General features: G+C 39.4%; 1 protein-coding gene across 2 annotated transcripts; it reads left to right on the top strand.

Annotated features, from left to right (window-relative positions):
* Positions 1 to 6935: 6935 nt before the first annotated feature.
* Positions 6936 to 23936, top strand: LOC131192991 (17-beta-hydroxysteroid dehydrogenase type 6-like). 2 transcript variants are annotated; one of them, XM_058172672.1, is made up of 5 exons: positions 6936 to 7050; positions 14039 to 14360; positions 17183 to 17441; positions 20471 to 20628; positions 22588 to 23935. In XM_058172672.1, exons 2-5 carry the CDS (start codon positions 14048 to 14050, stop codon positions 22809 to 22811), a joined length of 954 nt encoding a protein of 317 aa, XP_058028655.1. In that variant the 5' UTR covers positions 6936 to 7050; positions 14039 to 14047; the 3' UTR covers positions 22812 to 23935. The 2 variants fall into 2 exon arrangements, with proteins under 2 accessions (XP_058028655.1, XP_058028656.1); XM_058172673.1 differs by lacking the exon at positions 6936 to 7050 and having other exon boundaries at positions 14043 to 14360; positions 22588 to 23936.
* The last annotated feature ends 786 nt before the right edge of the window (positions 23937 to 24722 follow it).

The following is a 24722-nucleotide window of genomic DNA, read 5'->3' as shown; positions in this document are numbered from 1 at the left end:
TGGGTGAAAAGTTGGAGGTGTCAATCATCCTTTTATAAATGTTCTTAAAAGTGTTACAAAAAATATAAAAAGGAACATAAACTAATATAGAGCAAATGAAGCAAAGAAAGAGAAAAAAGTGCAGAAAAGAACCAAAAAAATAGAAAAAAGACACTTCCGATTTCTTCTACAATACACAGTACATTTACAGTATTAACTCTCATTTTACAGTTACAAAAATAAGAAGTTCACTTATTATGATGATTATCTGTTATCCAGTTTTTTCTATTCATCAAAACTACAAATCATGAGGACATTTTTTCCTGTTTCTTGAAAAATGTCTATAAGGATTTTCAGTTAGCCATGAATATAGATATTGCTTTTCTCCAATCAAAGAAGTTAGTTTAGCTATCTCTGTAAGTTCTATCATCTTACCCAGCCATGCCTCCACTGTGGATAGCATCAAGCCTTTTCACTTTCAAGGGTAAAATAATCTTGCTGCAGTTATCATATCTAAAAACAAAGTTCCATGATTTTTTCCTAGTTGCCTATCCATTAGTCCTAAAAGAAAGCATACAGACATGTTCCCAAGACTTTCCGGAAAGTTAGGAGAACTATCAGTATATATTCAGCCTCCTCCAAATGTTAATACAGTAAACTATTTAATAATTTTAATTTTCCATTTGCAAGCACTTTTATTGGAATATTTTCATTATATGTTTATAATAAGGGAAGATTGTAAAAGGAAAAGAGTAATGCTGGTTCCCATCAGTACAAACAAGTACCATGTGGCAAAATCTATGTAAAGGAAAACACATATCTTATAATAACGTAGGAGGAAAGATGAAAAGGAAAGCCTGTTGCTTTATCTCTAGATTAGGCAACATATATTCAACTATACTCTAAATAAGGAAGCATCTGCCTTCAATTTAAGAAAAAAGTGTTAACATATTATTCTGCTGATAATGATTGGCTAAATCTTTAAACTAACAAGCCTATAAAAGGCAATGAAAAGGCAGCCCTAGCATGGCTTCACCCAGGCATTCACAATGAAAAAAAAGTCAATTTAATGTCATTGTATTAATCTGTTACTTTTGCCATTTTTATTATACCTAATGACATATTTATGCACAGCAGGGCCTCAGTATTCCTAAGTAAAGGATTCATTCTGAGTGTTATCACAAATTGAGATCTCCTCGCAAAATGTTTCAGCTTACAATATTAAATTGTCACACATTTTGGTACCTCTATTATTTATTTATACAAGCATGCATACATGTCTAATAAATATTTAAGTAATATGAACATTTTATCTAATATCAATTATTGGCTACAAACAGATATAATTTGGCAAGCTGGGCAGCATACTATATAATAAATAAATAGGTAAATAAACAAACAAATAAACAAATAAATGCAGACAGCACAACACCCAGTGAAAACAGAAAAGGCAACACAAATCCCAGTGCTGTAATTGAGGAATTATTTTTGTGAAGTTCAAGTAAGTTGAACACATAAAAAACTGAAAACTGAAAAAAATTGAAAATTCTTGGTCTCACATTATGAGGCTATCCCATAATGTTTAGCAAACAAGTCTGCAAGTCCCAAATTTTATTTTGTGACATTTCTTACCAATTTGTTAAAACTAAAGTATAATTTTGCCAGATTGGAAGGAACTCTGTCCCTAAATGAGACATTTAAATGAAATATGATAACTCGGCTTAACTGAGAACTGACATTTGGATTTGTAATAAGGAAGGTTATTATAATCTTACTGTTAAACCTGCTGGGTGAAAAGTTGGAGGTGTCAATCATCCTTTTATAAATGTTCTTAAAAGTGTTACGAAAAATATAAAAAGGAACATAAACTAATATAGAGCAAATGAAGCAAAGAAAGAGAAAAAAGTGCAGAAAAGAACCCAAAAAATAGAAAAAAGACGCTTCCGATTTCTTCTACAATACACAGTACATTTACAGTATTAACTCTCAGTTACAAAAATAAGAAGTTCACTTATTATGATGATTATCTGTTATCCAGTTTTTTCTATTCATCAAAACTACAAATCATGAGGACATTTTTTCCTGTTTCTTGAAAAATGTCTATAAGGATTTTCAGTTAGCCATGAATATAGATATTGCTTTTCTCCAATCAAAGAAATTAGTTTAGCTATCTCTGTAAGTTCTATCATCTTACCCAGCCATGCCTCCACTGTGGATAGCATCAAGCCTTTTCACTTTCAAGGGTAAAATAATCTTGCTGCAGTTATCATATCTAAAAACAAAGTTCCATGATTTTTTCCTAGTTGCCTATCCATTAGTCCTAAAAGAAAGCATACAGACATGTTCTTAAGACTTTCCGGAAAGTTAGGAGAACTATCAGTATATATTCAGCCTCCTCCAAATGTTAATACAGTAAACTATTTAATAATTTTAATTTTCCATTTGCAAGCACTTTTATTGGAATATTTTCATTATATGTTTACAATAAGGGAAGATTGTAAAAGGAAAAGAGTAATGTTGGTTCCCATCAGTACAAACAAGTACCATGTGGCAAAATCTATGTAAAGGAAAACACATATCTTATAATAACGTAGGAGGAAAGATGAAAAGGAAAGCCTGTTGCTTTATCTCTAGATTAGGCAACATATATTCAACTATACTCTAAATAAGGAAGCATCTGCCTTCAATTTAAGAAAAAAGTGTTAACATATTATTCTGCTGATAATGATTGGCTAAATCTTTAAACTAACAAGCCTATAAAAGGCAATGAAAAGGCAGCCCTAGCATGGCTTCACATCCAAAGTAATTGTAATTTTGGGTAAAAAAATATAATATCCTTAACCTCAATTAATATCTGGTGATTTTTCTTAAAATTCCAGCTTGGGAAACAAAGAAAGAAAAAGAAGGGCTCTTATCCTTCTGGCACTTCATCTCTCTATTGTGCAAATCAGAAAACATCAGAGTAAAGTTAGCATGCCTTCTTGCATCTATTTTCTTATTGCATAAAAACCCAATATGCCATTTCACATAAATGATTAGGCCTCTCCAGTTTGGATTCAGTCTTCAAAAGATGCTTGGCTGGTTCACACTCCCATTTATTTAGAAGCACCATGGGAGATAGAAGCAGTGGTGGGATTCAAGTAATTTAACAACCGGTTCTCTGCCCTAATGATTTCTTCCAACAACCAGTTTGCCAAACTACTCTGAAAATTAACAACTGGTTCTCCCGAAGTGGTGCGAACTGGCTGAATCCCACCACTGGATAGAAGCCAAAACATTGCACAGTCCTATTACTGTAGCGTAGATCTCATTTCATCTGATTTGTTAGTCATACTATTTCAATGCATTGCTTCATGAAGATTGCTCATATTGCAATTTTTTTGCGGGGAGGGTTAACACAATATCATTCTCCAGATGTCCGAATAGGCATCTCTCCTTACGCAGCAAATTGTTTTTGCAAAATCAACGAATTATTCTGTTGTCAGAAATGCCTGCAAAATATACATTATTGAATGTTGGGTTTTAACCCCTATTCGCTCTGAATCTAATGGGGTGCATGTGGCACAAAAAGGAATTTCCTGTAGGAAAAGATACGAGGGATTAAATAAAGCAAAAAAATTTTTTTTAAAACTGCCTGATTGCAATTGCCACCTAAGAATGAAATCCCTATAGATATAGACTTCATATGAACAAATATAATGAAACATAGGATTCATTTATATAAAATACAATAGGTCTTCTTTAAAAAAAAAAACCAGTTACAGAAATGCATTGAATATTAATTGCACTGAATAACTACATATAGAATTGTAACTAATTACTGCTAAAATAATTTACCATTTTTTCCTTTATTGTTTTTTTTGTTTTGTTTTTTTAAAGTGATTTCTTTTTCTTTGACAATATATTTTTATCTTTGTGTTTTACTTTGTGGTTTGTCATGGTTTTAAAAGTAATTTTTAAAAGCTGCCTTGCTGTTGTTAAGTAAATGTCTGAGCTTTCCAACCTTCTTCTTTTTTTTGTCATATACACAAACAATTGTCATAGATAAAACAACATATTTTGAAGAATATATATATATATATATATATATATATATATATATATATATATATATATATATATATATATATGTAAAAAAATATGCATCAACTATATCAATTTGATATGATGAAGGGAACAATAGGACAGGAACGGTAGGCACTTTTGTGCTCTTATGCACGCCCCTTATAGTCCTCTTAGGAATGGGGTGAGGTCAATAGTAGACAGTTTTTGGTTGAAGATTTTGGGATTTTGAGTAGAGACTATGGAGTCAGGTAATGAGTTCCAAGCATTAACAACTCTGTTACAGAAGTCATATTTTCTGCAATCAAGTTTGAAGCGGTTGACATTTAGCTTGAATCTATTTTTTGCTCTTGTAATATTGCGATTGAAGCTGAAGTAGTCTTTTATAGGAAGGATATTGCAATAGATGATTCTGTGTGTTAAACACAGGTCATGTCGAAGTCGACGGAGTTGTAAGTTTTCTAATCCCAGGATTTCAAGTCTGTTGGTATAAGGTATTTTGTTGTTTTCGGAGGAGTGAAGAACTCTTCTAGTAAAATATTTCTGGACTCTTTCTATTGTATTTATGTCAGAGATGTGGTGTGGGTTCCAGACGGATGAGCTGTATTCAAGAATAGGTCTGGCAAATGTTTTGTATGCTCTAGTTAGTAGTGTAGAGTTTTTAGAAAAGAAGCTGCGTAAAATTAGGTTTACAACTCTTAGGGCCTTTTTTGCTATGTAGTTGCAGTGGGCTTTGGCATTAAGGTTATTTGATATGAGAACTCCAAGATCTTTGACGGGGTGGGGGTCACCAGTTAGGTAATGTCCATCAAGTTTGTACTTGATGTTAGGGTTCTTTTTTCCAATATGTAAGACTGAGCATTTGCTGGTTGAGATTTGGAGTTGCCAAGTTTTAGACCAATCGGAAATTAAGTCCAGGTCTTCTTGAAGAGTAGAAGTATTATTAGTGGTATTAAATAGTTTGACATCATCAGCAAAGAGAACACAATAATTTGAGATGAGGTCGCAGAGATCATTTATGTATAGTATGAAGAGTGTTGGTCCAAGAACACTACCTTGGGGAACGCCACTTTTGACAGGAACAGGATTAGATATAGCGTTGCCAATTTTGACCACTTGTTGTCTGTTTGACAGGAAGGCATTTATCCAATTGTGAAGAGGTCCCGAAATGCCGTAGGATTTTAATTTGAGGAGTAGTTTATCATGTACTACTGAATCAAAAGCTTTGCAGAAGTCTATGTAGATTGGATCTATTGCTTTTCCTTGATCAAGGTTGGTAGTCTGTTTCGTCAGTACATTCTTTACTGTTAGATTCTTTTAGTGGTGGAATGGTTCTTGTTTCTTTAAGTTTATTGTTCACAAAATTATAAAAAGCACGACTGGAATTGGTGCGTAGAAGGTTTTCTTCTTGTTTAGTGTGGTAAGTGTTACATTCTGTTTTTATTTGGTTGCAAATATTTTTGTAGCGGTTTTTGAAGTTTGCTACATAATCATTTTTGGTTTTTTTCCAGAGGGATTTTTTTTGGGGATTGCAGCTTTTTTATTGATATGGGAAATTTGTTTTTCCTTTTGATTTTGGGGATGATTTGTGGTACATATAGTGTATATTCTTGTGCTTCCTTTGGAATTCTGAGGACATGTTTTGGCAAAATTGGCCCCAATTCACCACAGAGGGAATCCTACGGGACATGCATTTATTTATTGTATTAGTTATATTCCGCCTTGATTACTTTTAGAAATACCTGAAGGTGGCGAACATGTGTATATACTTTGCACTAGTACAGTATATACTGTAATCAATTACCCCCCCAAAAAAAATGGATATACACGCACACAAACTCAGAGGTGTTCGTGTAGGAGAGGGAACTTTTCCGTGCGCCAGAGTGGCCCACCTACAGGTAATACCGTACAGTAGCGCGGTTTATGGACCCCGTCGGGGACCTCTGATTCTACGCAGTCGTTGTGTTTGCGCGCTCCGTGCTTTTTTCCACTCACCTCCTGCTTTTTCTCTGCTCTGCTGCATGAATGGAGGCATCTGCTCGCTTGCCTTTATGCCCACTCCAAAGTCTACGAAGGTGTGATGCTACATATTTTCATGTATGGTGGACTTGTAAGAAAATTAAGTCTTTCTGGATAAGAATCTGGTGGATTATGCAGAATGTTCTGAAGAAGAAGATAAAGTTCCTACCGCAATTTTTCCTTTTGGGAATAACAACGGACTGTACAGTGATTGAGACTAAGTTGATTTTGAACTTAATAACAGCAGCAAGACTGTTGATTGGACAATATTGGAAGAAAAAAGAATTACCCACAATAGAAGAATGGATATTGAAAGTTTCCAATTTGGCTGAGATGGCTAAAATTTCAGCCTTCTTGAAAGACAGTACTCAAGAAAAATATTTAAATGAATGGAAGAACTGGATTGATTATATTCAAAATAGATATCAGATTAAGAAATTTCGGATTGCCTTTGAATGAAGGATTTTGTTTTTGATTTTAATGGAAGAAGTCAGGTTATGTGGGAGAGAAGGATTATAATTGTGTTAGATTTTAAAAATTTAATGTATGACTGTTTGTTTAATGAACTATACCTTGTGTTTGCTCCGGGAAGTGGGGGGGGGAGGGGGTTTTGGAGGGAGGGGGGAAGGTGGGGGAGGGGGAAAAAATTAATTGTTGTTTTAAAACTTTTTCAATTAAAAAAGAGAAAGAAGTGGAAAAAAAAAAACAAAGTCTACGAAGGTGGAGAATGTCTTTTTTTCTTCTTCCTCCGAAAAGAGACCCTTTCTCCGAAGTAGTCTTTGGTTCCAATTTGCTTGAGACGAAGTTCAAGCAAAGGGAGGAGCTGCTGGCGGCCAATACGATGGCTCCAGCGTCACTGCCCGCCTTGTGTACCTTGGGGAGGAAGGGGGGGAAATGAGTGGTATAAGTGGGGAGGCGAGCTAAGAAAAGCCGTCGCTGCCTCCAAGGACCATCTAAAGCTGCGAAAGCTGCACTTAAAATCAACTGCAGGTGAGTCACACGGACCCTAGCCAGGGAGGTCCAGCAAATCCAGCTCGCCAGAAAGCAAGCAGGCCGTTGTTTGTTTGGGGAGATGCAACCCCGTCGTACACGGAGAAAAGCCTCGGGCGGAGAATTTCTATTTGCGAGGATGGAGGCGGAAAGTTGGAAAAGTGTGGATAGGCGCGTATCTGTGGGATTTCTCCGCCGCTCCAGCCTATCTAACTAGCTCTGGGATGGAAGGAGAATCCATCAGGTGGTAAAATATTGCGATCTAGCAATGTAAAAGGAAAGTGGATAATGAACGCAAACCTGGGGAAGCTAAATAGAAGGACAGGGCAGGCGAAAGAAGAACGGATTGTCAGCTTTTTGTCTCTTAGAAACCGCGCGCCAAAATCTTATTTTAACGAAGGTACACGGTGTTCCCGAAAACTTATTCGGATCTAGCTGTTTGAGAAGCTTTGGGGAGACGTTTATTTTCAGATGCAGAGCCACAGATCGTGTAGGAGATGAATTTATTGCGCGATGTACATATGTATTAGTTGGGGCTGTATTGCTGCAGTATTGTAAATGGCTTTGGATCGGCTAGTTTGAAAAGTTGCCTTTAATACATTGAATATGTCCCACCCCAAAAAATGTGAATCTTAAGGAGAGTGTGTGTGTGTGTGTGTATATATGTTGGTTTGTATCAAATGTATAGGCTCACACATCATACAAGAAGTGACTGGGCAACATACCGCCAAAAAAAGTATAAAAACAATACAGAGTTGAGAGACGGATTTATCTGAAAAATATGAGTGCTGAAGAAATGTGCTTGTAGCAGCAGTCTTGGATTTTGGTTTTTTATTCAAAACAATAGTTCACTGAGAATTTGATGGAACAGCTTAGTGACTACCGGTAAACACTGATTGCATCCTGTAGTGACATGGACCAAATTTAAATTATCCACACCTTTCTGCTAAGCTGCTTCTTTCAAAGCTATACTGCCAGCTTTAGAAGGAGCAGAGAGGGACAGTTTTTACTAAATTTTTACACTTTAAAAAAAACATTTTTCCATTATTTATTTATTTATTTTATTTATTTACATTTATATCCCGCCCTTCTCCGAAGACTCAGGGCGGCTTACAGTGTATAAGGCAATGAACTGAAAAGCTATCCAGGATAGTTTTTCTTAGAAACACCACTGTGAAAAAATCTGTGAAATGTTAGTGTCATCTTTTTTTCTGGAAATCCCCCTTGGAGGGAAATATTGCTGGTGAAAAGACCATCAGCCTGAATGACATTGGGGTGAAACGACATTGGGGTGAAATGACTTTGAAGGAGAATTGGGAAAGTGGTTCAAAACTATACATTTGCTGAATGTGGACAGTCTAGTACAGGTGGTCCTGAATGTACAATCACAACGTACAATCAAAATTTATGTTGCTAAGTGAGACATTTGTTAAGTGAATTTTGCCCCATTTTACCACCTTTCTTGCTACGGTTGTTAAATGCATCACTGCTATTGTTAAGCTAGTAACATGGTTGTAAAATGAATCTGGCTTCCCCACTGCTATTGAATGATTGTTTAACACTCAGCCATTGTCATCTGAACAAACTTTGGAGGGACCAGAATGAGAGGAGGCCAACCCTCCTAGATCTCAGGACGGTGTGGGGGGGAGGTTTCAATACCACCAACCGTGGTGTCCTCCTGGACCAAAACTAGGGAAGAGACATTAAATTATACAGTAGTTCTCTTCCTTCCTAAAAAGATGGTTTCAAACGGAATAGAGAAATGAATGAATGAATGAATGAATAGAATAGAATGAATAGAGAACTACCTAGAAAGATCTTTTTTGTGGAGAACCAAATATATAAAAATTTCAAAAGAAAAACAAGAAAGTCCAGTTGCCTCCTGAAAAGAACCTTTGGGACAACCACGACCTGGATGTCTGAGAATCTCTGCAGGCTGTAAGTATAAAAGCATCAAAGGCCTTCAAAATATCCTAAGCAAACCAAAAGACCCATTGTATGTACAACATACAGTGTAAGAACTGCAACAACCATTATGTAGGACCAACAGGCAGAAGACTGGCAGAATGCATCCATGAACACCAATTAGCAGTCAGAAGACAGGACGAAAATTCTTTCATTTCACAACCTATAGACAGATCTAAGCATAGTTTCAGTTGGGAAAATGTGATAGTCTTGGACTAGGCCAAGTCCAAAAATGCCAGGGAATTTTTAGAAACCTGGCCCTCTGACAAATCAGCCATCAATAGACACATAGATATTAACAACATCTATATCGTATGCAAAAGAGACAATCAACCAGCCCCAAAAAAGAAAGACTCCAGCACCTCTCCACCAGTAATCAGCACCCAGATCAGCATAGATTATCTCCAAGGTTAATGTCGTGTCCCACTCCTCCGCTGACGGCCGGGTCAGGGAAATCCGAATCAGGCTTGCCTCTGCAGCTCTGCCCAAAGTCCTAGCAAAGTCCTCAGAGCAGGCAGGAGACCAGAAAGTGACTTCAGCAAGATAAGTTCGACTTTGCCTGACTCAGAGACTGCCAGAAAGCAGATCCTTTATATAGGCCATGGGGTGTGGCTCCATGACTCAGCACTCATTAAGGCCTGCCCCTCCCTTCCTTCTGTTGCCTCCGCCTATCCAGTCTTCTGATGCGAGAGTCACTCCAATCAGCAGCTGTTGGAAATAAACTTTCCTCAGGCACACATGCTGTGGAGGAGGGGGAGGGGTCTAGCTGCTCCGTTTGCCTGGGCATGGAGCCAGGGCTGGGGCCGGGGGATGCTCCCTCCTCTGCAGCCTGCTTGGGCATGGAGCCAGGACTGGGGCCAGGAGGCATACATTCCTCCGTGTTCGGGAGCAGATAAGAAGGCCCCGGCTGCCGTGAGAGCGGGCAAGACACAACAGTTAAGTTCAGACAGTCAAGTAAGCAATATCCCAGTCAAGAATCTGCCAAAGAGCCATCAGTAAACAACCCAACCAAAGAATCTCTTAAGACGGCCCCCACCCACACAGATAAGCAAGCCACCAGAATATAAACTGACAGCAAACAGCACTCCTCACTAGCACTGATGATGTTACCTAATTAGGGTCATGAAAACGTCTGCAAGAAAACAAGCTAGTTCAGAGAGGATCCCTCAAAAGCATCGACTCCCAATTTTTTTCAGTGCAGCAAAGTACAACATAACATTACAGCCTCAGTTTTTTACTTAAGAAATATTAACAGCCTATTAATCAGCAACATCCAGAGTTCATTTTTTTCTATATTGAGTAGAAAGTCCAGAAGCTGTTTCCAAATAGGAACAATGTTGAATTATGTTCTTTCCTCAATTAAAGCAGTCAATTGTAGCTATCCAGATATTTAGACAGCCACCTTTCCCTGTTTTTATTTTATCATTTCATCAGAAAGAATCGGCTCCTTCCAGGTCGTGTCTGTACAAGATAGTCAGGAGCAGGCATTTTCAATTACCACTTAGGATTCACACACACACACACACACACACACAGAGAGAGAGAGAGAGAGAGAGAGAGAGAGAGCAGCTGCTTCTTCTAGCTTCTTCTCCAAAAACACTACACTACTAACCAGAGCATATAAAACATTTGCTAGACCAATTCTTGAATACAGCTCAACTGTTTGGAACCCGTACCTCATTTCTGACATCAATACAATTGAATGTGTCCAGAAATATTTTACAAGAAGAGTACTCCACTCCTCCGAATACAACAAAATACCTTATGCCACCAGACTTGAAATCCTGGGTTTAGAAAATTTAGAACTACACCGCCTTCAACATGACCTGAGTTTAACTCATAGAATCATCTATTACAATGTCCTTCCTGTCAAAGACTACTTCAGCTTCAATTGCAACAATACACGAGCACACAATAGATTTAAGCTTAATGTTAACCGCTCCAATCTTGATTGCAGAAAATATGACTTCAGTAACAGAGTTGTTAATGCCTGGAATAAAGTACCTGACTCTATGGTCTCTTCCCAAAATCCCCAAAGCTTCAACCAAAAACTATCTACTATTGACCTCACCCCATTCCTAAGAGGTCTGTAAGGGGGATGCATAAGAGCACAAACGTGCCTACCGTTCCTGTCCTATTGTTTTCCTTTGTTATATCCAATTAATATAGTTATTACATACTCATACTCATATATAGGCTTATGTGCTGTATAGTTGTTTCATGCTTATGCTTATATATACTGTGTGACAAAAATAAATAAATAAAATAAAAAATAAAATAGAGAGATTCAGTGTATCCCTTCCCTCCTGGATTTCAGGAGAGGCATTAAGACCTGGGTGCCATCTAGTGCAGGGAGAAGGTATGTTGTGAGTGAAGGTTAGAATTCAGCAGGCACATTGCTTCGTATATTTGTTGTTTTTATATCAATTTTATTTATATTATGGAGTAGTTTATGAGTTTATTTTTGAAGGGGATTGCTTTTTATTTTATGCTTATCTTGACTATTAAGTAACCTAGAACCTTCAGGGATAGGCAGCATATAAATTAACAAAAAAATAATATGGTGGTGATTGTGAAGAAGAAAGTGGAAAAGAGCTTTTGCATCAAAGGAGAGAAATATTAAATTAACCCCATGGACATTTCTAGCAGGTTAGCTGAATTTCTAAGATAAATGAGCATATTCTCTAATGAAGTTTCTTTGGAAGACTGTCTCTGATCCTTCAAACATTGTCCAGTAAGTAGAGAAATGTGGGATAAATTACCAGTACTCATAATATTAGTTGTCTTCCCAACAAATCAAATGATCAAAGTCTGGTCCAAACGTTTTCTGTCTCTTGTGCTTCTCTCTCATCCAGATGAAGTTTGGATGGATTTTTCAATCCTTGTATATTTCTCTTTTTTAATTCAAAACTTCAAATTCAATACAAAAAAAAGCAAAGAAAGGGGAAATTAGGGAGTTGAAGCAACAATAACATAAAAAAGGCTTTAAGAATAAAGGAACTTCTGACTTTCTTCTATATACATAGAAACTATAAATTAATGTCCCTTTGATCTATGGTAGAATGAACTACAACAAACACTACTTCTATCATCATCAACATACCTAACCACCAAAACCCAAAGTTAAAATCTTATTATTTTCAGTTTCAATCAAAAAATCCAAGAGTAGTTTTGAATGGAAACAAAGCTAGAAAGTGTCATTTCTTTTAATCAATTAGTCAATTTTGCCATGTCTGCTAACATCCTTGCATATTTCTTAATAAATTATATTTGAATTTTGGCTGAGATGGCTAAAATCTCAGCGTTTTTAAAAGACAATACGCAGGAAAGATATTTAATTGAATGGAAAAAATGGATTGATAATCTACAAAACAGATATCAGATTAAGAAATATCAGATTGCCTTCGAATAATTAGAAAGTTATTTTATGTAATGGGGTTGGGAGATGAAAAGCTTTGGATGTGGTTATTTGGATTGGAAGGGAAAATTTTATTCTATGTTTGGTTTATGTATAACAATACCTTGTGATTGACCCGGGAAGCCGGGGGGGGGGGTTTGGGAGGGAGGGGGGAAAAAGGGGGAAAATGTTTTTGTTTTTTAAAACTCTTTCAATTAAAAAAAATTATATTTGAATTAAATATTAGATTTAATTAAAAAATAATGAATATTTATTTAATTTTATTTATTTATTTATTTTGTTGAGTACATATTAGATAATATATATAAGTATAAGCATGAACTGAATACATAAAATGAATACAATTAAAGGGAACATTAGGACAGGGACGGTAGGCACGCTGGTGCTCTTAAATCCCCTCAGCATTTAGTACAGCTAATTGCATAATCTCTTTCCAAGACAATTGTATTATGAACTTTTTTTTAGAACAATGCACAGCTAGTTTATTTCTCAGTATTTGTTTAACAAACCTAACACGTTCTGCTAAATTCAAATCCTCAAGATAGTTTAATCCAGTCCTTGCTCCAGAGAACGCAGGGCAGGAACACCTGACTTTCTGCCTGTTCCCCTGACACTAAGCCACAGGGCAAATGTACTCTGACACAAACCATTTTTTTTTTGTTCCCTTTTGCCATGTTGTTGCCTCCAGCCCTGTCTACAAGCTATGAATGAGAAGGTCTTAAGTTGCCCATCCAGAGCTATCTTGTGTTAAGTTGTATTTTCCCCTTTATCCTGACACAATTCAAGGGCAGTCTCAACGTGTATAAAATCCACTCAGCCTTTCCGTGGTGCTAGGCGCTACTTACGGGACCGCCTGCTGTTACCTTTTGCCTCCCACCGACCCGTACGCTCTCACAGAGAGGGCCTTCTCAGGGTGCCGTCCGCCAAACAATGTCGGCTGGCGGCCCCCAGAGGTAGGGCCTTCTCTGTGGGAGCTCACGCCTGGAACGAGCTTCCCCCTGGGTTACGTCAAGTGCCTGATCTTCGGACCTTTCGCCGTGAGCTGAAAACGCACCTATTTATTCAAGCGGGACTGGCTTAAAATTTTAGTGGGTTTATTTATATTTTAATGTTTTAAATGTTTTAAATTCGGCCACCTTATAATATGCTTGCTTTAATTTCTTTTAATGTTTATATTGTGACTTTTACATGGCTGTACACCGCCTTGAGTCCTTCGGGAGAAGGGCGGTATAAAAATTGAATAAAATAAATAAATAAATAAATAAATAAATAAATTGATCCAGGAGATGGAAAATAGCATAGCAAAGCAAAGGAGGTGGTAAATTTTGTGTTGGTAAAAGTTTGGGCTGACTTAAGGACTTAATGGCCGTACTTGTGTATGTAGATCAAGGGGTTTGGATACAGATAGTCCTCAATTTACAACTATTCATTTAGTGTTACAGTGGCGCTAAAAGCAAGTTTAGATCATCAATGGGAAAAGGACTTTAATCTTCCCCCCAGCAAGAGCAACTAGCCAATGATTTCCAAAGGGAAATTCTGTGCCCTCCCAAGCTTGCAAGAGGCATCTCTCCCTATTCATTCACAATGTTTGCTTCTTCCTGGTAGGTTTCAGCTATGTGGCTCTACCTAGCTGTCCTGGTGGGACTTTACTTCCTTCGCCGATGGTACCGAGAGAGACAGACAGTGGAGAAACTGACAGATAAATATGTCTTCATTACCGGCTGTGATTCTGGCTTTGGGAACCAGCTAGCCAGGCAGTTGGACTCTCGGGGTCTGCGGGTGTTGGCCGCTTGTCTCACGGAGAAGGGAGCACAGGAACTGGAGAGACTTACATCGGACCGGTTGAAAACCACCTTGCTGGATGTCACCAGCACTGAGAGTGTTGCAGCAGCAACCGAATGGGTGAAAACATGTGTAGGGAACAAAGGTAACCAACTCCTTCTATTTATATTAGTGCTCTGGCCATACTTACTGTATGTATGTAGATCGAGGGACTTGGGTACAGGTAGTCCTCAACCTACAGCCCAGGGGTGAAATGCTCCCGGTTTGGACCGGATCGCGCAATCTGGTAGCGATGGGGGCGGGTAGTTCAGAGAACCGGTAGCAAAAATCCCTGCCCCCACCCCCGCCCACATCTCATTGTTCCTCTTCTCTCTCCCTGAAGCTCTCAGTGGTGATATAGCTGCAAACGGCCTTAAATGACTGCCATGGCGCTTCAATAGGCCACACTACAGCTGATCAGCGCTGTAGGCAGCTAGTAGACCAGTGCCTCTATTTTTAAAGAAGGTAGATCGGTGCCTCCCAAACAAAGGCAATTAGTAGACCGGTGCCTCTATTTTTAAAGAAGGTAGACCGGTTTGCTCCCAAGTTTTGTATACTTTATTATTTATTATTATTGGCCATGCCCATTCAGTCACCTGACCACCAAGCCACGCCCACCAATTAAGCCATGCCCACAGAACCGGTAGGGAAAATTTTTAGATTTCACCCCTGCTACAACCGTTTATTTAGCAATTGTTCAGTTATACAATGGCACTGAAAAAGTAACTTGGTCCTTGCACTTATGACCATTGCCGCATCCCCACAGTAACGTGATTCAAATTTGGGTGTCTATTTATGACAGTTGCAGTGTCTCAGAGTCACATGATTGCCATTTGTGACGAGCTTCCAACAAGCAAAAGACAATGGAGGAAGCCGGATTCTCTCAATGAGCACGTGATTCACTTGACTGCATAAAAGATTATAAAATCAGGCATGACTTGCTTAACAACCACCTTGCTTAGCAATGGAAATTGTGGTCGTACATCAAGGACTGCCTACATTTAATTTCAAATATTAGCTGCTGGGATAAAGTGTTTTATGTCTTTGGCAGCGAGTGAATTTTCCATGAGTATCCAGCATTGTCACAATTAAAATGACAAACAAGGGGAGCTAAAGTAAAAAACGTGAAGACGGACTTTTCCCTTATTTAATTTTCCTTTAAAATTTTCCAGCTGTTGGGAAATTCTACCTTAATCTAAACGGTTTTGGAGGACAGGAGTAAGTCATTTCTCTCACCCGTGCAATATTTTCATCCTCCATAATTCTCCAAAGGTGTTTTAGCCAGTGGAGGGTTAACACATACTGTGCTGCCCCACTCACTCACAATCACAGGTCAGTGGGGTTTATGGAGGGTTTTGTCTTCCCCCAGCAGTTCCCTTCACCCGGCTTTATAACTGTCCCAACCAAAGACAGCCACAAGCAATCCCAGATTAATTCCCCAGGCAATGGCCAATTAGTCCATAACGCAAACTGCAAGCAGCTCAAACAGTGAGTCCAATAAACGAACATAAAAGCCCCCAGGCAAACCTGTATATTCACGTTCACTCAGAGTCCACGTTTGCTCAGAGTCTAAGGAAACACAAACGAGCACACAGCCATGACCCACGCACATTGCTTCCAGCAACGCCTCCTTCTGCCTGCTAAATAGTTCTCGGTGCAGCCCATCAAGAGGTGTGGGGCCTTTTCCCCAGCAGTTTGGCAGACCTCCATTTCTCTGCCCTGCGTGCCCTTGAGATCTACTAGGGCCGGCAGCTCCTCCCCCTCTTCTTCACTGGCCTGCAAGCTGTTTCCAGCCAAAGCCTATTCTGCCGGCATTTCAGGCTCAATAATTCCTGACGTGCCAGGAATGATCTCATTCTCCCTTTAGCCAGCCTCTGAAGTAGCATTGGAGGAGTCCTCCAAAGAAGACATCACACTTGCATCAGATAGACACACAATGATATCTACACAATAAAGCCTGCTTCATGATACTTGTATAAATAAATGATGCAACATATAACCACGATTCCTCTGATGTTGTTATGGCATAAGTGTCATCACTTCCCTCCCTTCAAGCAACTGCCCCCCCAAAAAAAAGCCTAGATCAGGGGTGTCAAACTCACATCATCACGACAGCATCACGTGACATATTGGGATTTTTTTCCCCTTCTCTAAACCAAGCATGGGCATGGCCGGTGCGTATCACATCAGGCTCACGGGCCGGGAGTTTGACAGCTCTGGCCTAGATTGTTTTTTGTTACTTTTCTCCGTATCCCTTTCTGTTTTTGAAAAATGGTCCATTTTGGTTGTGACAACGAATATATTTCACGCAACCCTTAAAGTAGTGGTAATGCTTCAGTTCTGAACGTAAGTGGGGATCTAGAACAGTGGTAATCAACCTGGTCTTTACCGTCCACTAGTGGGTGTTCCAGCTTTCATGGTGGGCGGTAGGGGTTTTGTCCGATACTGAAGCACTTTCCTTTTTTTTAATTTAATTGACTTTTAAAAAAAATTTCATAGCATTATTTAAAAACATTTTCATTAGGTTTTCATAAAATTCCCCGTGGCAATTTAAATTTCTGAAAATATACCATTTGTATCACCTGCGCATAAGTTTAGTTCAGGTTACGTAAGTGAAACTAAATGGCGCTATAGTGCGACCGCAAACAAAAGAGCCTTGTCCCAGAATAGCTCGCGCATCTCTCCCCACACTACCCAGCTGTAACAGACAAGCAGAGCTGGTAGCCGGTGCCCCCCCCCAAACCCAATCCACGATGCGTGAGAGGCATACGCAGACGACGATACACGGCTCATTACTGTTAAACCGGTGGGCGGTTAGAAAATTTTACTACTAACAGAGATACAAAAGTGGGCGGTAGGTATAAAAAGGTTGACTACTCCTGATCTAGAATGACAGGGACATCATGACCATGTATTCTTCCTCCTTAGGGCTCTGGGGCTTGGTAAACAACGCAGGTAAAGCTATACCCACAGCTATCAATGAGTGGCTGACGAAGGAGGACTTTGCCAAAGTGCTGGATGTCAACTTGCTTGGGCTGATTGATGTGACGTTGCAGATGTTGCCCCTGGTGAGGAGAGCCAGAGGGAGAGTGGTCAATATAAGCAGTGTGATGGGAAGATTAGCATGCTTTGGAGGAGGGTATTGCCCATCCAAGTATGGTGTGGAAGCCTTCTCAGACGTTTTGAGGTAAGCTTTAACTTTCTCTTTTGATTAGTTGAAGTGCATGGATCTCTTTTCAGCTCCATTTGAAAGAAGTAGATGCACAGATTCCAAAAAGGCTGAGCTACAATGATTTCTGTAAAATATGTTTATGTCTGTTAAGGATTTTCCCAAAGATCTAAACATGTACTTACTTTGCTTGAGATAAAAGTAGTGCTGGAGGAACAATCTTTCGGTAGGCGGGTAATATCCAAGCAATAGCAATAGCACTTAGACTTATATACCGCTTCACAGGACTTTACAGCCCTCTCTGAGCAGTTTACAATTGTAAATAAGAACAATTTACAAATAAATAGAGGAATAGGGGAAGGAAGGAAGGAAGGAAGGAAGGAAGGAAGGAAGGAAGGAAGGAAGGAAGGAAGGAAGGAAGGAAGGAAGGAGACTAAAATAAATTATTTTATTTGCTACTTCCTTTTTGAAGAGATTTCTGAGGTATAATGATACTGATGATACTGATATAATGATACTAATGATATAGTACTGTTGCTTTTTGCACCAGCAGATGGCAGTCAGTATTCTCTATGTTCCATTCCTATTTGACAAAATGCAGATCACATCTGGTGTAGACTGTGTATGCTCACAGCAGATAGAACTGTGTACTCTCTAACAGTAACACCAGAAAATCATATGAAATATCCAACCACATTTTAAAACAGGAGTGCGACCAAGTAATCATATATGCTTGGATCCTATGTGAATGTACTGAAGAGATTTAAGTTAACATTTACCTATTGAAATCTATAGGACTGGACAGTAAATATGTCGTTAATGTGTTTTGAATTCCATCATGAATAAACGTCAAAGATTTCATAAAAACAGTGTTGTACAGATGTTAAAATGTTGGCTAAATCTGGGGAATAAAGAAATAATAAAGTAGTACGATCACAATTGAGCCCCAAATTTATGTTGTTAAGTGAGAAATTTGTTAAGTGAATTTTGGCCCATTTTACGTTATTTCTTGCCACATTTATTAAGTGAATCACTGCAGTTGTTAAATTAGTAACATGGTTGTTAAGTGAATCTGGCTTCCCCATTGACTTTGCTTGTCAGAAGGTCGTAAAAAAGGATCACGTGCCCCCCGGGACATTGCAACCGTCATAAATACAAGCCAGTTGCAAGCATTTGAATTTTGATCATGTGATCATGGGGATGCTACAATGATCTTAAGTGTGGAAAATGGTCATAAATCACTTTTTTCAGTGCCATTGTACTGTTGTAAGTCAAGGATTACCTGTATTACTCTATTGCATTGATGTCATTTTTCATTGCATTCTTATTTATGTTATGCTTGTGGTATCTTGCCCAACATCTAACAATTGGGGAAAGTTACAAATATTGTTACGTTAATCAATAAAAGCATTTCATCCCTTGACAATGGTTGCCAACAGAAACACTAACAGAGCATCCTGCAAATGCTTTTTGATAGAAGCCTTATTTTTCATTTCCTCAACCAGCTTTGGAGAGGTTCTGAATATGAAAAAAACATTCCCTGATATGACAAGACATTTAATATTAAAATATGCTGACAGTGCTGGCTCCCTCAGCTAAGAAACAGATAGGCACTGTCCCCTAGATTCTATGACTGAACAAGGGAAACCTTTACTTTTACCTATTATTTATAGCCTGTTTAATCAGTTAAATTAAAAGACAGAATGGTAAGGTTAATCTTTCTGCTTCCCCATGAAATGTTGGTTTCATATTATTTGTTTGTTTGTTTGTTTATTTATTGATTTGATTTTTCTCCCACCTTTATTGTTTATAAACAACTCAAGGCAGTAATCATTCCTAACATTCCTCCCTCCTTCTATTTTCTCCACAATAACAACCCTGTGAGGTGGGATAGACTGAGAAAGACTGACTGGCCCTAAGCCACCCAGATAGTTTTTCATGTCTAAGACAGGACTAGAACGCACTTAAGCCAGTACCTTAATCACAAGACCAAAATGGCTCTTTTTCTGAAAAGAACAGCCTTAATGCCTCTACAACTACTTTTATTCAGGAAAAATTGATAAGGATGCTGCTTCTGTCCTGTGGGAGTGGGGTGGGAATGGATATTTTACAGTATCTTTCCCCTGCTACACCCACCAAGCCATGCCACGCCCACTAAGCCACACCCCCAGAACCGGTAGTAAAAAAATTTGAAACCCACCACTACTTCCTACCTCTTGGAGGAGTTGGGGAGGGGGGCTTCACTTTAATAAGAATTACTATTGGGATGAACAGTAGTCATAAGGAAGACTCTGCTAGCATTCACCATTCCTCTAAGGAACAAGTCCACAGAGGCACTGGAGAGGTATACCTAACCATTTTTTCAAAAGCAACAGATACGACCAAAGGAACTTTTCCAGATTTTTTTCAATATGAAAAATGCTGACTGTACTTTTGACATGATCATTCTAAGAAGCATCAGTGAATAAAAGCAGAAACTGCAAAGAGATTGGTGTTGCTATAAAGCTGGATGCCATTCCTTAATTGTTCCTTTTTTTTTTTTTTTTAAAGGACATGCATTTGATGTCCAGGCTGGGAAAAGTTACTTTTGGACTCTTTTTTTTTTTTTATCCTCATATAGATCTGCCAGAAACAAAAAATCCTTTATAGCCTTAGAAAGTAGACTGAAATAACTAAGTAAATAGATACCTTACTCTGTCAAACAAATGTGTGTTTAAACATATGGACACAAAGCTGATACCAACATGACATAATATTTTAACTAAAGAGAAAAAGAAAAAAGCCATAGAAATGTTTGTCTTAAATTAAGCAGTTTCCTCAAATTTTACCAATTTGCTTGAAAGTGCTTTTCCCTTACTGAAAAAAAATACAGAAGTTGAGCAAGAAAAGATAATTGTGCTGCAGATTTATTCTATGTTCTGTAATGAGTCTTTGGCTATTTCCTCATATGCAAAAAGTCTATACTTGGGATTTAACATTCAAAACAGATTTTTGCAGATCTGTATATTCTTCTGCATCTCCTTGTTCTTCCTTTTTATTCTATTTAGGCGTGAAATTTCTCCATTTGGAATAAAGGTCAGCATTGTTGAGCCTGGTGCTTTCAGTACAGGCATTCTCCAATCTACATTAGAGAGCTTCCAGACTTCATGGAACAAAGTACTTTCTGAAACTAAAGAAGTCTATGGGCAGCTATACTTTGATAAGTGTGAGTTGGAATTTGGGCAATTGGGCTGTAGATTGCATATATGGTTGTGGGTGGGTTGGTGTGAGTGTAGATTGCATATTTGGTTGTGAGTGGGTATACCAAAAATGCAGAACCCACAGCAGTTCAAAAACCATGGAAGACTTGAAAAATATCTATTCCATAAAACTAGTTAAGAAGATCATTATCTGTTTTAAATGAGAAAACAAGATAGTAATGTGAAACTTGATTTCACACTGCTAATTGTAAGCATTGACATATGTCAGGTTCAAGCCCAGCGATGACGGCAAAATCTGAATTCCATCCTTTATTTGCTTACACCTAATGGACAGAATCTTGCCAATTTAAAGCTATAAACTTCTAACTCAGAGGTCCCCAACCCCCGGCCTGGAGCCCATTCAGAAGTGAGCCATGTGAGCAGCAGGCGAGTGCATGCATACATGCAGCTCCACTTGGATGAGCAGAGAACCACCACCACCCCAGGTGGGCCACTGTGGCCCGTTCAGAATCAGGCTGCATGAGTGGAGGGCAATTGTGCACGCGCGCAAGCTCCACTTGCCCAAGTGTGCAAGCAGCGGGCCCTCGTGCGCGAAGCTCCATTTGTACAAATGGAACTGGGCACGCGTCTGTCGCTCACACAGAACCATCCCCTACCCACCAGGCTACCAAACTGGAAAGGTTGGGGACCACTGTTACAATCGATTACCGTGTTTCCCCGAAAGTACAACCTACCCCGAAAGTAAGTCCTAGCTTGATTTTTACACATGCACCCAATATAAGCCCTAACAACAAAATAAGCCCTGGTTAAGACCCCACCCATTCCAGGGTGCACAGGGTGAGGCGAGGCGCACGGGTAAAAATTAAGCTAGGGTGGGGATGTGTGGGTGGAGCTGCTCTACTTACCAGGCCTCGCACACCCCAATACCTGCCTTGCTGGCCCACTTCTTTTGCAGCCGCTTGTGCACGCCACCTCCAACCTCCGTTTCATTGTCAGAGGCCTTCAGCCGAGACACGGTCTCCGAATTGACACATGTGTCACCCCCGGCCTCCATTTCGCCATCAGAGGGAATATTGTATTGTGAGATTGTACGGATGGCTACCCTGGCCACCTTCTCCCCACTCCCCACATCCAGCTCAAGATGCAGTCTCTTAATCTGGCCTGTCTCCAGGAAAGCTCTGTGTTTATTTATTTATTTATTTATTTATTCGAATTTTTATACCGCCCTATCTCCCGAAGGACTCAGGGCGGTGTACAGCCAAATAAAAACATAAGAATAATACAAATAAAAACAACAATTAAAAAACTTATTAATTAGGCCGAAATTAAAATATCACTAAAATAGTATAAAACCCCATTAAAACTAAATTTAAAATTAAAAACCTAGACTAGCCCTGCGCAAATAAATAGATGTGTCTTAAGCTCGCGGCGGAAGGTTCGGAGGTCGGGAAGTTGGCGCAGCCCTGGGGGAAGCTCGTTCCAGAGGGTGGGAGCCCCCACAGAGAAAGCCCTTCCTCTGGGTGTCGCCAGTCGGCACTGCCTGGCGGACGGCACCCTAAGGAGTCCCTCTCTGTGAGAGCGTACGGGTCGGTGGGAGGCAATCGGTGGCAGTAGGCGGTCCCGTAAGTAACCCGGCCCTATGCCATGGAGCGCTTTAAAGATAGTGACCAAAATAGTGTTGCCAAACCTTCTCCCCCAAATACTCTTCCAAGTGCACGTTCTATCACAACATGTGAAATGGTGATTTATCGAGGTCTTTTACAACCCAGCATTGTCCCCATCTGTTCAGCCGGAACTCTTTTCTTGAGCAATTACAGGAAAAAAAAAATGGAACCAGGTCAGGGAATGCTTGGTTAGAGGCTGGCTCTCAAGGAGCAGTTGGTTCCTTGAATTATCAAAAGGTTCGGGTGTGTAGTAAGTCATTGCGGAATTTTACTCTGTCTTTTTTTTTTTTCTTCGCACAGTTTTGAAGTCCTTACAAAACCAGATGAAAAGCAGCAACAAGAACCTCTTCTTAGTCACTGATTGTGTAGAACACGCCCTGACCTCCCGCTACCCTCGTGCTCGCTACAGTGGTGGCTTGGATGCGAAACTCTTCTACCTTCCAGTATCTTACTTGCCCAGCTCGGTAGCAGACTTCATCGTGACCTACACTTGGCCAAAACCAGCACAAGCAGTGTCAGGGTGAACTCACAAAACATAGCTTCCCTATCAAGGGTTTAATATCCTAATACAAGTGGTCCTCGACTTGCAGCAGTTCATTTAGTGACCGTTGGAAGTTACAATGGCACTGGGGGGGGGAAAAGTGACTTTTCCCCATTTAACAGCATCCCCGTGGTCACGTGATCAAAATTCAGATTCTTGGCTCATATTGATGATGGTGGCAGTGCGATTCCCTTTTGCAACCTTCTGACAAAGTCAATGCGGAAGCCAGATTCCCTTAACAATTTTTTTTTTAATTTTTGTTTACATTTATATCCCGCCCTTCTCCGAAGACTCAGGGCGGCTTACATTGTGTAAGGCAATAGTCTCATTCTATTTGTATATTTATATACAAAGTCAACTTATTGCCCCCCCCCAACAATCTGGGTCCTCATTTTACCTACCTTATAAAGGATGGAAGGCTGAGTCAACCTTGGGCCTGGTGGGACTCGAGCCTGCAGTAATTGCAAGCAGCTGTGTTTAATAACAGGCTATCTTACAGCCTGAGCTGTAAGTTACCCACGGTAACACAATCGGTGTTACTAACTTAACAGTTGCAGTGATTCACTTAATAACTGTGGCAAGAAAGGTCATAAAATGGGGCAAAATTCACTTATCAACTGTCTCGCTTAGCAATGGAAATAGAATAGAATAGAGCTGGAAGGGACTTCGGAGGTCTTCTAGTCCAGCCCCCTGCCCAGGCAGGAAACCCTATACCATTTCAACGTTGGGCTCAGTTGAGGTCATAAGTCGAGGACTACCTGTATAATGCAGAATCATTGATACCTACAGTACAAATAGAGCCAATAATATTTCATCAACTCTGAACAGTTGGGTCATATAGCTTAAGCTGCCTTGCAACACTAATTGACCTGAGTGGGTCTTCTAGAAATAGGAACAGAAGGTATATTTTGTGCAGCTGTATGACCTGGCTCAGAAAGGCTTATGAATTATACAGAATCCTAGCAACAATTTCTAGAAAAGCAATAAACCACCACACATTTCCGATGACATTTTTTGATCAGTGCTTTTGTTTGTAAAAATGAATTTAAAGAAAGCTTGGAAATATATTTTTTGGAATAAAATTATATTTGAAATGATAAAACTGAATTGTGCTTTGTATAATACGTTTTAATCCTACCTAGTAGGAATGGCAGCAGAACGTCCGTATTGTATGGGATAAGAATTGGATTTCATCTTGCATTCTTTTTCAAACAACATCGTCCAACAAAACTGGATCCAACAACCATCATCCCCTGTCCGTTGGGTGGACCGATAGGATGCGTTGTCTAATTCATCTAGAAGACTCCAGTTGGAAAAGGCTGAACTAGAGAGCTGTTGATGGATTAATTTACACATAGGAGAATAGCCTAAGAACGTTAGATGAGATCAGTACAGGCATAAATGCTTTTACAGCAGGAATCCCCACCAATGCAAATGTTTTACAGTCCAAGTTTAAATACAAATAATCCTCAACTTACAACCTTGGTTGGGATTGGAACTTCCATTGCTAAGGGATGCGTCGCAGGGGTGAAATGCTCCCAGTTCGGACCGGATTGCCCAATCAGGTAGCGATGGCGGCGGGTGGTTCGGAGAACCGGTAGCAAAAATCCCTGCTACCACCACCCCCATGCCCAGCTGAACCGCGCAATCATCAGAGGTTTTTTGTTTTACTTTTAAAAGCATTCTTTCTTCGGCTGAAAAAATGCTTTTAAAAGTAAAAAAAAAACCTTTGATGATTGTGTGACTCAGCAGGAATTGTCAGAACACTTTAAAAGCATTTTTTCTACAACCTCTTCGGCCGAAGGGGTTGTTTAAAAAATGCTTTTAAAAGGTTCTGGCGATCAGGCAAGTCATCTGGGATCGTCGGAACCCTTTAAAAGCATTTTTTCTACAA

The sequence above is a fragment of the Ahaetulla prasina genome, chromosome 2, assembly GCF_028640845.1.
Source record: "Ahaetulla prasina isolate Xishuangbanna chromosome 2, ASM2864084v1, whole genome shotgun sequence".
Classification (NCBI taxonomy): Eukaryota; Metazoa; Chordata; class Lepidosauria; order Squamata; family Colubridae; genus Ahaetulla; species Ahaetulla prasina.
The sequence above is the reverse complement of the archived record's forward strand: the minus strand, read 5'-3'. Positions and strand labels throughout refer to the sequence as shown.

Coding starts and splice junctions, on each gene's coding strand:
- LOC131192991 (XM_058172673.1), top strand. CDS start 14,048: ATGTGGCTCTACCTAGCTGTCCTGGTGGGACTTTACTTCCTTCGCCGA. Junction 14,361..17,182: donor AACATGTGTAGGGAACAAAG/GTAACCAACTCC, acceptor CTTCCTCCTTAG/GGCTCTGGGGCTTGGTAAAC. Junction 17,442..20,470: donor GCCTTCTCAGACGTTTTGAG/GTAAGCTTTAAC, acceptor TATTCTATTTAG/GCGTGAAATTTCTCCATTTG.